This window comes from Cyanistes caeruleus, chromosome 2, assembly GCF_971803275.1.
Source record: "Cyanistes caeruleus chromosome 2, bCyaCae1.hap1.1, whole genome shotgun sequence".
NCBI classification, from domain to species: Eukaryota; Metazoa; Chordata; class Aves; order Passeriformes; family Paridae; genus Cyanistes; species Cyanistes caeruleus.
In genome coordinates this window covers 28,517,594-28,529,966 of record NC_141702.1, presented here as the reverse complement: position 1 = coordinate 28,529,966, position 12,373 = coordinate 28,517,594, and the positions used below count along the sequence as shown (strand labels likewise).

The window sequence follows — 12,373 nt, the reverse complement described above, 5'->3', positions numbered from 1 at the left end:
TCACCAGGGCAGAGTGCAATATTGCAAGGTTTGTGCTGTGTTTCAGGTCCATCACATGATCTTCCCCCATACTGGGGAGGTATACATGACCTTGTCCTAGTTCTTTGGCCTCGACCACATGTGAATGAACACAAACTCCAAGGTGACCATTCCTCCCAAACGCCATGTACTGCAACAAACCACACAGATTTTAACCAGAAACAGACACACAAGTACAAAAGGTTTCAAAACAAACAAGATCAATATTTTAAAGAGGAGTTCTTTTGCCACCTTCAAGGAAATCAGTACATAGTAAGTATTATAATAGGAAAACACATTAAAACTTAGTTAATTTTAATCATATATTCTCTAAAGTATATTTAAAAGTATACTTTGGAATATTTTCTCTAATCTTTAATTTTACTATTACAGTTTCTCTTCTTTGAGAAGAAGAGACTCTTGTTTTATGTAAGATGACTTTCCTTTTCAGAAGTTATGCCATCTTTGGTCCCTGACTTGATATGTTTAATAGCCCTGATTTTCAGGAGGCTAGTTTTTGTGAAAATTTGGCATATAATTTCTGTATCAAGGCAACTCTAAAATTTATAAGCAATTAAAATTAAGCTTTCTTTTGAAATTATAGGAATAATTGCAGTAATTTATCACTTTGTCAATATCACAAATTGGGGCAGTAATATCAAAGTTTTTTCAATTGTTTAAATTCTGTTAGAAATATGGCAACAGATGTGTTTGATTATCTTCCTCAAAAATTCCAAGATCACATAAGTAAAAGAGATATGTACCATTTCCTTACATGAACATATTCATTGATTTAATAGACCATAATACATTTAGTCTTGGAAAAACATTCATTCAACAAACAGCAAATACCTTCATAGTTCAAAATAAATTTCAAACTTATACCACTTTTACATACAAATATTTGATAATATTAATATAAGGAATCATAGAAGAATAATCTTTCTCTACTTTAAGCATTTTCTACTATAGGACAAACTGATATACAATATCCATGTGAACTTACATACCATATGCAACCCCTTTACAGAAAAATTCAGTGAAATTTTCAGAAAGTTCTCCACACATACATTTATAAAACAATTCTATTTAAATTGAATACTGCAGAAGGCAAATTTTAGCTATTTTTCTAATGCTTAAATAAGAGCAGTTGCACAAATTTAAATTAGGCAGTGTGAGAACAGGAATGTAGTGATGAGAATTGCAGTAATATTAAACATTAAGAGAAATCCAGAGTTAGTATCCAGACTGAACATCTCATTCAGTACCACATAATTTTGTTTCTGAAGCCATGTCTGTTTGAAGGGTGTCTGGAGGGGCAAACTGTGTATAACATCTGAGTGTATCAGTGGTAATGATTCCCAACATTACAGAAGAAATAGATTTTCTGTTTTGTCCTCACTTTTTTTCATCACTGTGAAAGCACTTCTCATATATAGGTTTCCTTTGCCCTGAAGGCACATATCACCTGCCCAGTTTCTACAAATACAACCCTTTTCTTGAAGGAATCAGAATAACATTTCCTGAGGTGAAATTCAGTTGCAAGGCTGTGGAAGGACATTCAGCTCCCTGGCATATTATCACAAATTCATCAGTAAGATCAAGGGGAATTCAGCAAGTAGGTAAGTTCTATTGCCTTTCATTAAAAGTAGGAAAAATTGTCATTTCAGACACTATGTTGAGATAAAAAGTTTGTTAGCTAACTTCTGAGAAATTGTACCTGACAGAAAATGTCAAACTTTATTCAGGGAAGATTTTAACCCACTGGACAACAGCTCAATAGATGAAAGGTTTTCATTTGGTCACGTAAAAGTGGTCAAAAAGACCACATCTTACATCCTTCTTGTCTTACTCTAAATATCACATCCATCTCATTATATTAAAAAAAAATAACCCTCAGGAACAGTCCAAATTAATGTTAAAGTGACAAATTTTAGTCTTGTTAGTTTAGAAACCTTGATTAATTATGACATTTTTGTCAAAACCAGAAAGTCTAGCACTTCTAAAAATAGTAAATTTATGACTATACCTGCACGCAACTCTTTTAGTTTCATCTGTTCTCAACAAGTACTATACTTCTACAGCTGTTTTGATTCAGCTGTATAATCCAAATAATTTTTTTTCTCATTGGCAAAGTGTTAGATTGTGAATCCAGGCACATCTCTAAGATTCCCAATTTTTATCATATGAGCAAAATTAAGGACAAAACAGTTTGTCAGATCGGATTCCAAACAATAACAAGTAATAACAACAACATAGCTTCATCTCTTGATACCACAACAGTTGATTAAAACCTTCAGATGCAACAAGAATTTTAAAAAGTATAAAACTCAGCTAAACAAAATTAATCCAAATTCTAAAAAGATTATTCTCTAGAAAAATAATTAATTGGAAAAGTCTTGACTCTGTGTAGAGTGGGATTTTTTGGGGCACATATAAGTTTAAGCCTATTGCTTAGTTGGAATTTTGATTCTATGCTGTCAAAATGTTCTTAAGTTAGTTGTCTTTATTTGAAAATTAAAAAACCATGTACCAAACACCTCTTTAAAGGTACTGTGTTTAACCAAGAGGATGTATATTTCTTCTGGCAAGAGCTGACTGCATTCTAGCAGCAACAGAGAACAATTCTTGTGTGATTTTGGAACTAAACATAAGCTAAAACAAAATGTTTCATTTTGGGTGGACTGAAAACAGCCTCTGTTTGTGATTTAAATTTAGCTATGCCAAAAATCATCTTCCATGACAAATTTTATCTCATTAAGTAAAAATTTCTCAGCACCTTCTTGTTTTTATAGACTTTTATATCTGAAATGAGTAGTCCAATAATAAAGTCAAGGAAGTAATAGGCACAACACTAAAACAATGCATTACAGAAGTGTCCAGTATTATCCAGATTTTCTTTAAAAGAACATCTTCATTGAAAGTTTCTTACCCCTGATTTTTCTTTTTGATATTTTATTTACATCTTCTTTATTTAACACTATTTTCTAAATGTAAAAAAATCCTCTATAGCATCTGATGAATTATAGCCAGATGAGCTATGCCAAATTACACCAGATGGAGAGCTGGCCCGCAGAGGAGTTACTGTTTTCTATAACACAGTTTCAAATGCAAGATTCATTATTTGGGACAAAAATAATCAGATTATTGCCAGCTTCTCTGTCAAAAACATTGCTAGCACAACAAGTTTGGATTACTGCAAAGCATCTTTCCCATCTCTCTGCCACTCTGTGAACCTAATCATGCTGAAATGAACACCCACAGTGTTCACAACTCACAACTGCTGTGAAGTGTAAGGAGGCGTTAGGCCATGCTGGCCTTCATCCTACAAACATATTTTGTGAGATTTTTATTGGGGTATACAGGCTTTTGATTTGTTCAGCTTTAAATTGAACAGATATTGAAAAAATATTATGGCCATTGACATGGTGCAAGTCCAGTACTGCTTAATATCTTCATCGGTGACACAGACAGTGGGGTTGAGCGCACCCTCAGCAAGTCTGCAGACAGCACCAAGCTGAGTGGTGTGGTTGACAAACCTGAGGGACAGGATGTCATTGAGAGAGATCTAGAAAAACTGTAGAAACAGGCCCAAGTGAATGCTATTAGGTTCAACAAGGCCTGCATATGGCTTGGGGACAACCAATCCTGTGTTTCAATACAGGATGGGAGATAATGGGATTGAGAGCAGCCCTGCAAAGGACTTCAGGCTGCTTGTGAATGAGATGTTGGACATGAGCCAGCACTGTGCAACTGCAGCCCAGAATATCAAACACATCTTGGCCTGCATCAAAAGCATCATGGGCAGCAGGGTGAGGGAGGAGATTCTGCCTCTCTACTCCTTTCTGGTGGGACCCCACCTGGAGTGTTGCATACAGCTCTGGGATCCTCAGCATAGAAAGACATAAACCTGTTGGAGCTGGTTGAGAGCACTGCAACAGAGATGATCAGAAGGCTGGAACCTCACTCTTATGAAGACAGGATAGGAGACACTGAGTTGTTCAGCCTCGAAAAGAGGCCTCCATGGAGACCTTACTGCAGCCTTCCTACTACTCAGAGGGGGCCTCTAAGAAAGATGCAGACAAGCTTTTTGTCAGGCCCTGTTGCAATAAGATAAGGGAGAGAAAAAAGGGGGGTAAGTATACCTACCTTAGCAAATAACACCAGCCAAAGTACAGCATTTGAGAATACAAATGTTTGAAATGGCTTAGTGTATTCCTGCTCCTGCCATGTCTTGCTTTACCTGTAAGCTTCACAGAAAATGGTAAGCTACAGCTAAATTTTGTGGCAAAAGGTGTTGAAGGCAATGGAGAAGGAGAAACTGAAGCTGAGATGATCTGCAGGCCTGGAAATCCCATATTCTTTCTCATTAAGTTTTAGCTGTGTTAGAAATTATTCACTAAACTGAAATGAATCACTAGCTCTGCAGTTGTGGATCTTGAGGTGTCCCCACTCACAAAGAACCAGACAATAAAAATTACCTGAGCTATGTTTTGTTGTCTTGTATGCTGCACTTCTCTACAATAGTATTGGTCTGAAATAAATATAGATAAACCAAAAAATGTGTAAAATGTAGTTCCTTCATTATTTTGCTTGAAATATCAGTAATACTATTTTGAAACTGAAAGTTCCATTCCAATACATACATATATATGAAGCTGATGAATCCCATTTTCCAGAATTTCCAGGACACTGAGATCACAGAGAAATATAATTTCTAACATTCCAGGGAGTATCTTGGACAGCATATAAAATATGTTAAAGTGTATCTAAAGAATATCTAAAGGCAATAGAAAAAATTGTCTGAAAGCTTTGCATTAGTATTTGCAAGTTTAACAGGTTCCTTTGAAGCTATGGATAGATGCATGAAGTACAGTAGGTCATTCTGCATAATTTTTTATGTCGACGGGGCAACTTTTTGATTAGGAAGCATTCCAGGTCTCACAATGCCCCCACCCTTTTACTAATCATTTTGTCAAACATCTGTTTTAAATGCACTACTGTACAGACCATGTATTTTTCTATGGATGGACCAGGGATAATCATGAACTATGCAACTTTGAGTCAGGATACATAATAGAATGAGGACAGAGGATATTTGGGCTAATAATTAAAGGGACGTTTGAAAAAATAATGGAGCTGTCCCTAGGAAAAGCTTATTTCTAAATTGCTAATCTTGCACACTGCTACACAGTAGTGACCCTGTAATCAGACAGAGAACAACCTAAATTAATAAGGTTATTGTAACTGTATGCAATATGCAATAAACAATAAGCAGGATTAAACCCAGAAGACTAATTATCTAGGAAGGTAACTCAAGATACATAGAGATTATCAGAATCAGCTGTGGTGAGCTGAAAAAGGAAATATCTTGGCAGTGCAGGCACTAAGAATTAGTAGCCTTTGCTCATACTTGGTATCTGGAAACAAAAGCTGTATCCTGAAGTGTGAGGCTATAAGGAAACAGCTCCTTTGTGAACTGAGAAATATGGAGCAGTGTTTTGGGGTGAGCATTGTTAAAAGTTTGTTTGTGAATGGCATATCTAAGAATTAGCTTTTTTCCAGTTTAAATTTGACAGCAAATCAATTGCCTTGGCTTTTGCATTACCTGGATCTTTTTGTTTTGTTTTGCTCTGGCTTTGCATGAAAATTTCATATCTTTTTTCTGGAGAGAATGAAGATAAAATTCTGAAAATTAGGTGATTTAATCCTTTTTCCTCTTCTTAGTTAATACTAATTAGCAAGAAATCAGGCAGAACTCATTGTGAGAGATGGACTGTGTTTTCATGTTCATTCTTCACATAGTTTCAAATGAATATTTAAATCTATCTTTGAATGTTTGCAATGTTTGTTCATTTCTTTTATAGTTCTCCTCTTTTAGTTCTTATTTTTGTACTTGAGAGTTATTTTGCAGTATTTCCCACCTCTGGCACAATCTAGTCTGTTTTAGAAATACCTGCCATTTTTTTATGGAAACACTTCCATGTGTGAAGTTTTACCAGTTCTGGAGTATTAAAATTCAGTTCTAACTAGGCATTTCTACTCTGAAATATTGGAAAATTTCATGTGAATTGCTTAACTTAAGCACAATAGAAAAACATTAGGCATTGGGAAAAATTCTTGTTACCATCATGCATTATCTAGAGACAATCTTCTAAGTTGCTTTCCATTACAGAGGCTCCCTAAATGCTTGTAATGCTCATACACAAACTCTGATGGGATCACATGCACTTCCCATTGGCTATTTTTCAACATTCAGTAATAGCATGAGAATTTGATTCTACATATTACTGCTCATTGAGATAAAGTCCAAGTGTTCTCTGTGTATGACAATTTAGTTTTACTTCAAAAATGTACTAAGCTTCCCCAGAAGCTGAAGATGGCTCACCACCCTCTTGGGATCAAATATTACAGGGACATGATGAATTTTTATATTGAAGGATGGTATATAGTTTTGTTTTGGTTTGTTTTTTTTTTTGCATTTCAGTCACAGCAGAGGAAAAATAATGTAGTCATGGGGCATATGCTTTCCCTCTTGCTTCCAATCATACATTAATCAGATCCACAGGTAGAGTCTAAAGAAAGACGTGCCCTTTCAGCAACTAACTTGAATATGCCTGTCTCTTCTCCTTAGTGTATAACTACTGCTGAACTCCAACGATGTCCAGATGTCTCAGACAAAAGGAGTAGGAAAACTGTGATGCAAGACACTGATGACCTTTACCGTGTGTCAGAAGTAGAGAGTTACTTTTGTCTGATCTTTTTTCCTTTGATAGGTAACTGTTGCCCTTTCTTGCCAGAACAATGTAAAGGGAAGTCCATGAAGACATAACTGTGCATAGAACATTGTCTGGCCCATTGCCTAGAAGAGAATATTCTAAATGGCAAAACAATTGCAGTGTCAAGTAATATATGTTAACCCACCCTCTTAATTAGTGTCTGCTCCTTAATGTATTAATGATCTGGATTTCTTCCCTAGTTTGTCTTTGTACTCGTGCTACCTTCTCTTTTCTGAGTGAAAATGAGAGAATATAGACTTTCTGAAAAAAAAAAAATTGAAACTCTCAGTAAAAAAGGTGCTCTTGTTCCATATCTTGACTGTTCTGAAAATAAAAATAATAACCTACATGAAAAAATTCACAGGTGAATAGAATTACAATTCTCTGCTTTAATCGGAATGCCCCTATGAAATCCACGTTAATACTAATAAAAAAAAAGATATAGTTTCAAATTCTTATCATTATACATTTCAAAAACATCCACAATTTTATTTATTGGCTGCTAACACTACCTGGACAGAGGGCAGTGTTATTGCAAACCCTTGATTCTCTTAAAGGGCCGCTGCAGTGTGTCCCGTAAGGTGATACACAAGTTCTGGTTCGCACCTGCGACCCTTGACCACAAGTAACTGAACACGTACTCCACTGGGCCCACTCTTCAACACCAGATTCACCTGTATTCAAGACAACAAACAAACATGAATATAGACATAAGTATTAATGACACAATGTTTTTGGTTTCTTTTGTTTTTTTGTTTTTTTGCTGAAGCTCATTATCATCTGCTCTTACAAATCAAAGAAAAAGTTACCACACCAAAATAAATATTTAAAGGTTTATGGAGTAAAGCAGCTGTGAAAATGTGCAATGAATAGAAAACAAAGACACCTACAATGCTGCAATCACATAACGCCTGTCAGAGGGGAACACTTTGATGTCTTAGCATCATTTACAGCTTTATGAGAACTAGTGCCCTTCAACACTTCAGAAACAACACTACCCTCAGGATTCTGTAAGTACATAGACAACTCTTTTTATATAATAGCAAAGGATTTATCTTTGATATTTATACTTATCCCTCTAGAATTAAGGCTCAGTAACAGTTTAAGGAACCCTACCAGTAAGGGAATTCCAATGAAAAAAAAACCCAGACAAGCCAATCCCTAATGTCCTACATTTTCTTCAGGAGAGTCATATAGCATTTGAAAGAAGTTTCCTGGCAAAGAAAAACATTTTGTCTACTAAATTTTAACCTGAAATGTGGGATGGAAACTTTGATAATTGGCTGCACAGATCTGTGCCTTTCTTTGAGCAGCTAACAACAGGTATGCTGAATTCCTGGGTGTGCCAGACCTCATTACTGCACATAATACATATTATTATGTTCAGAATTGTCAGATGTGATTTATTAGTACTGTATATTAGAAAAGAGGATTTTTTTTTTTAAATGAGATATATAGTACTATATTTTTATTTTTTTAAAGCAAGTAATGCTTAAAGTTTTCTTGCATGGATGCTCTGGGAAGAATGCTTGAATTAAACTCATGAACAGCTACACACAAAATAATTCTGCAATTCCTTTCCCAAATGAATTCCTGTTCATAAAAATAGATCCCTTGAGTATTCTCAGAAAGCAAATGCAAAAATAATGTGAATATACCTCACTGAACAATTTGAGTAAATAATTGTGCATTGATGTTTAGCTTCTTCTGTTAAAAATCATCATGTAATGTAAAATGGCAGCTGAAACCCTTATTGCATGCTTGATTTTTAAATCTAAGTCCTTTTTGAAACAAATGGGACTTTCTGTTTTAAATTCAGTGGCATGATGAAATCTGCAGACTTGAAGAGCTTGCTTGAAATTTCAGTTATCTCAGTATACTTCTAGTCTTCCAAAAGTTTTGATACTGATCACAATCAAGGGATTGTCTGCAAACCAGGAATATTCTGGTGCTATCTTCCAAGAATGCAGTAAATTACATACTTCTCCTTCAGACTGTGCTTTGTATCAAGAATCTGTTAATCTCTCCAAGCTGTCTTTCTTTTGGTTTTTTGTTTCCCCCAGAGGTCAAGCACAAAACCTTTTCAAAATTATTGTTTCTGCTAAACTTCTAAGATTAGATTCTGAGGCTATTCAGTGCTTAAAAAAAAAAAAAAAAAAAAAAAGAAGAAGCTTCTTATTCAGTAAAAAGACAGAATGTTTTATAATTAGCATACAAATCCCCCTGTTTTTAATAAAATTATATGCAATTCTAAAAAATTCTATGGAAAAGCACAAAATTATGACCTTTCTGCACACAACAAAAATTCACCAGTGATTTCTGTAGTCCTTTTCTTTATTTGTTAGATGAAAAAAATGAAAAAAAAAATATCACTGATTATTGTTTAAATATTTTTTGTGACATGAATTTAGCACTTTGATTAGGCAGTTAGATGGTTAGGGTTCCGATTAGATGATATAACATGCTCAATATATTTAATATGTATTAAATATGTATTTGTATGTAGACATTTAGAATTATATAATATGTACAATAAGCCCTATATGCACGGGAAAAAGACTTGTATTACTGTGGGTTTCTAGGCTAGTACTTTTTGTCTTTTCCTAAATTTTTGAAATTTAACTTTGCCTTTGTTAAAATGGTTTAGATAAAAGGTCAATCAGCAGACAAGACTAAACCATGTTTCTCAAGATGTTCCTCATTATGTAAATTAGTTATATATACTCACTGTAAATGATCTATTATTCAACACAGATATGTTTACAGTGCACAGCTAATAACATACAGAAATTAAAAATCAAAAATTTTAATTTTTTGATATCTTAAAGTGATTTGGAATATGATGGAAAATAGAAGCAACATGATTATTAGACTGTTGTCAGACTGTTGTGTGACTGTTTTCAGTGAATTTTGAAATTAGTATAAACTATTAGAAGTTCTGAGAATATATGTACTATTCATTCACAAAAGACAATCTCTTAATGTACGTCATCATATATAAAGAAGGCTTAAACATTTGCTGGAGAAATATCCTCCATATTAAGATGCTGTACAATGCAAAAAGTGTAAAATGAAGACAAAATAAAGAACACACTTATCTCACCAGCTGCTTTGCTTCCTTTCATACAATGCGTTATGATTTTTTGGTAATTTTTAAATTTTCAGAGTATTTTGTACTGCTTTCAGGGTAATTATTAGTTATTTTAAAAGATTTAAAAGAAGGGAAATATCTTCACATATATATCATTGTTATTTACCATTTTAATTTAAACACATAAAGACTTCTGTATTTCCTAGAATGAATCTAGGTTAAATACATAATCTGCAAATATATCTTCCATTGTTATCCTCTTGCCCATTTTTTTCTTTTCTAAAATGAAAACTTTGAAAGGGCTACTTTTTGTTTACCTTCTTGTTTTCTATTATTTGAGAACCCTTAATTTTTTATATCAATCATATTAAATCTACAATCTTAAATTATCTCTTAGCAAGCTACCAAACTTTTATTCTCCCCTGATGCTTGACACGTAAGAGGAAACATAACTTACTGTATGGAAGGCCTCATTGATCTGTGTAAAACTTACCTGCATTATACTCTCTAAATCCCATAACACCTAAGGAAAGGATCAGTCCAAACACATAAAATGACAAATATAGAACAAGAAATTATTCACACATTTTTTAATAAATGTTTTTACTGCCTCATAACACTCTCCAAAATGAGGAAAATGTGTATTTTAATAACACATTTTAAAACTCTTCCATTCCCAGCAAAATTTGGTGGATTAAGTCCACAATTCTAACAGTATTAAATGCTTTTCACAGATCTTTTCCAGGACATTTCTCTATTCCTATCTCTCTGAATTTTAAAAACATAGAAACATTTTGTTGCACTTTTGTATCTGTTCTATTATTACACAAAATAAAATATCAAGGCTTAAAATATAAAACCCCATAAACTCAATAACCAATTACTATTAATAATTTTCTTAGTGGGTAAATTAATGAGATAGATATGTTAGGAAAAAAACCTTATGAATCAGTTTAGGAAGAGATCACAATCATTTTATTGCAAGAAAAATGAATGCATTACAGGTGAAGAAAATATGCAATGATAACTACAAAGGAAAAACAAAATGAAGAGATGAAAATTAGTATGTCCAGAAAGAGCACAGGTATTACTTAAAATGTGTTAACCTGCAGCATGGAAAATATAGATTTCCCCAAACTTTGGCATCTAAATTTATATGCTCATACATCTCACATGCTTTCAGAACAGGACCTTAAAAACCAATCCTGTGTAATTTTGAACGTTCATCTCCCACTCCACACACACAATGTATTGGAAGGTGATGGTATAAGTGCTGCATTTGTAATGCAGCTCTCCAACACCCACAATAGATGCACTGCAATGCATGACTAAAAATTATCAAATACAAGATTTGCATGACATTATTAAAGTTTTAGGGATTTAAATGGGGGAAAAAAATCCCAATAATTTTACTGATTTTTTTGGAGTAATTGTATGAATTCAAGAAGCAGTATAAAAGCAAAGGTGTTATTCTATGTAGTAAGCAACTAATATTCTATGTCTGAGCTAGGTAAGTGAGAAGTTCTACTTGCCTAAACAAAACCTGCATGGAGACCTAGAGAATTCTAGGCTCCCTTCTTCCACTACATTTGCTTACAGCAGTATCTGGGAGTTAGCCATAAAAGCAATCCTATAGATTAATATGAGGGAAACAGACTTTTTCCCATTCTAAATTTGTTACCGAACAGATCTACACTGATTGGCTATACATGTACTTAGATAGCTTAATATATTGATTTCTGCAAATCTGTTAAGTAAAGCACCCTACCACTAAGGAACTTAACATGCAACATAACTAGAAGCAATTATAACGCTTTTACTGAAGTGCATAAAAACTGGAAGCATTATGTATGACTAATGCAGGCATATATTTTAGGTTAGTTACTATGGAATACAGAGGAAGTTGTTTCAAATCCATACAAAAATTATGGGGCACAAGATTGTCAACTCAGTAACTTATTGGAATAGAGAGAGTAGGGTACCAATAAAGAGTTAGCTTTTACCAACAGATACATGGATCATTACTGAAGTCAAAATGGGAAGTATTTTTGCTGTATGAGAGCTTGATTGCCCTCACCACTAAATTTTATCATTGGCCTCAGACCGCTGTGATAACTGTTGGTAAACAAGCTAATCAGGATATTTTTTTTTTTAAGTACTTCAGTTCCAAGTTTCCAATATCATCTCGGTATCTTTAGATAAAGAAGATGAAGTTGCTCAAACAAAATTAGAAAATGTGTTTTAGATTAAAAACTGTTAGATAATTTGCACATTCAATTAAAAACTACTTACGGCCAATTTCATTTAGCAATTATGAATCTGGAAACTAGAGAACAGAGCATTGTGCTGGGCCAAAGATAGCAAATGCTGAACGAATGCACATTAAAGTCACCCCAGTAATTAATTAATTTGATAAATGCCTAAAGCTGGGATTAGGCAGTCTATTTATAAAGAAATTCTGAAGCATGTTCTTAGCATCTTTGAA

The 12,373-nt window shown here is 33.9% G+C and overlaps 1 protein-coding gene and 1 long non-coding RNA gene across 16 annotated transcripts in view; one reads left to right on the top strand and one right to left on the bottom strand.

The window, feature by feature from the left end:
- ADGRB3 (adhesion G protein-coupled receptor B3) overlaps positions 1-12,373 on the bottom strand; it is a 441,482-nt gene that overhangs the window by 251,304 nt on the left and 177,805 nt on the right. For all 15 annotated transcript variants that reach the window (XR_015282914.1, XM_023922413.2, XM_023922418.2 and 12 more), the window contains 2 exons: positions 7,310-7,471; positions 5-169 (listed from right to left, as the gene is read on the bottom strand). Coding sequence is in view for 14 of the 15 variants with exons in the window: in XM_023922413.2 (XP_023778181.1) it covers positions 5-169; positions 7,310-7,471 (327 nt within the window). In the remaining variant the exon portion in view is untranslated. The remainder of the gene's footprint in view (positions 1-4; positions 170-7,309; positions 7,472-12,373) is intronic.
- Positions 5,390-7,134, top strand: LOC147654696 (uncharacterized). Its single transcript, XR_015282916.1, has 2 exons — positions 5,390-5,524; positions 6,653-7,134. It is a non-coding gene; the product is annotated as an uncharacterized LOC147654696 (long non-coding RNA).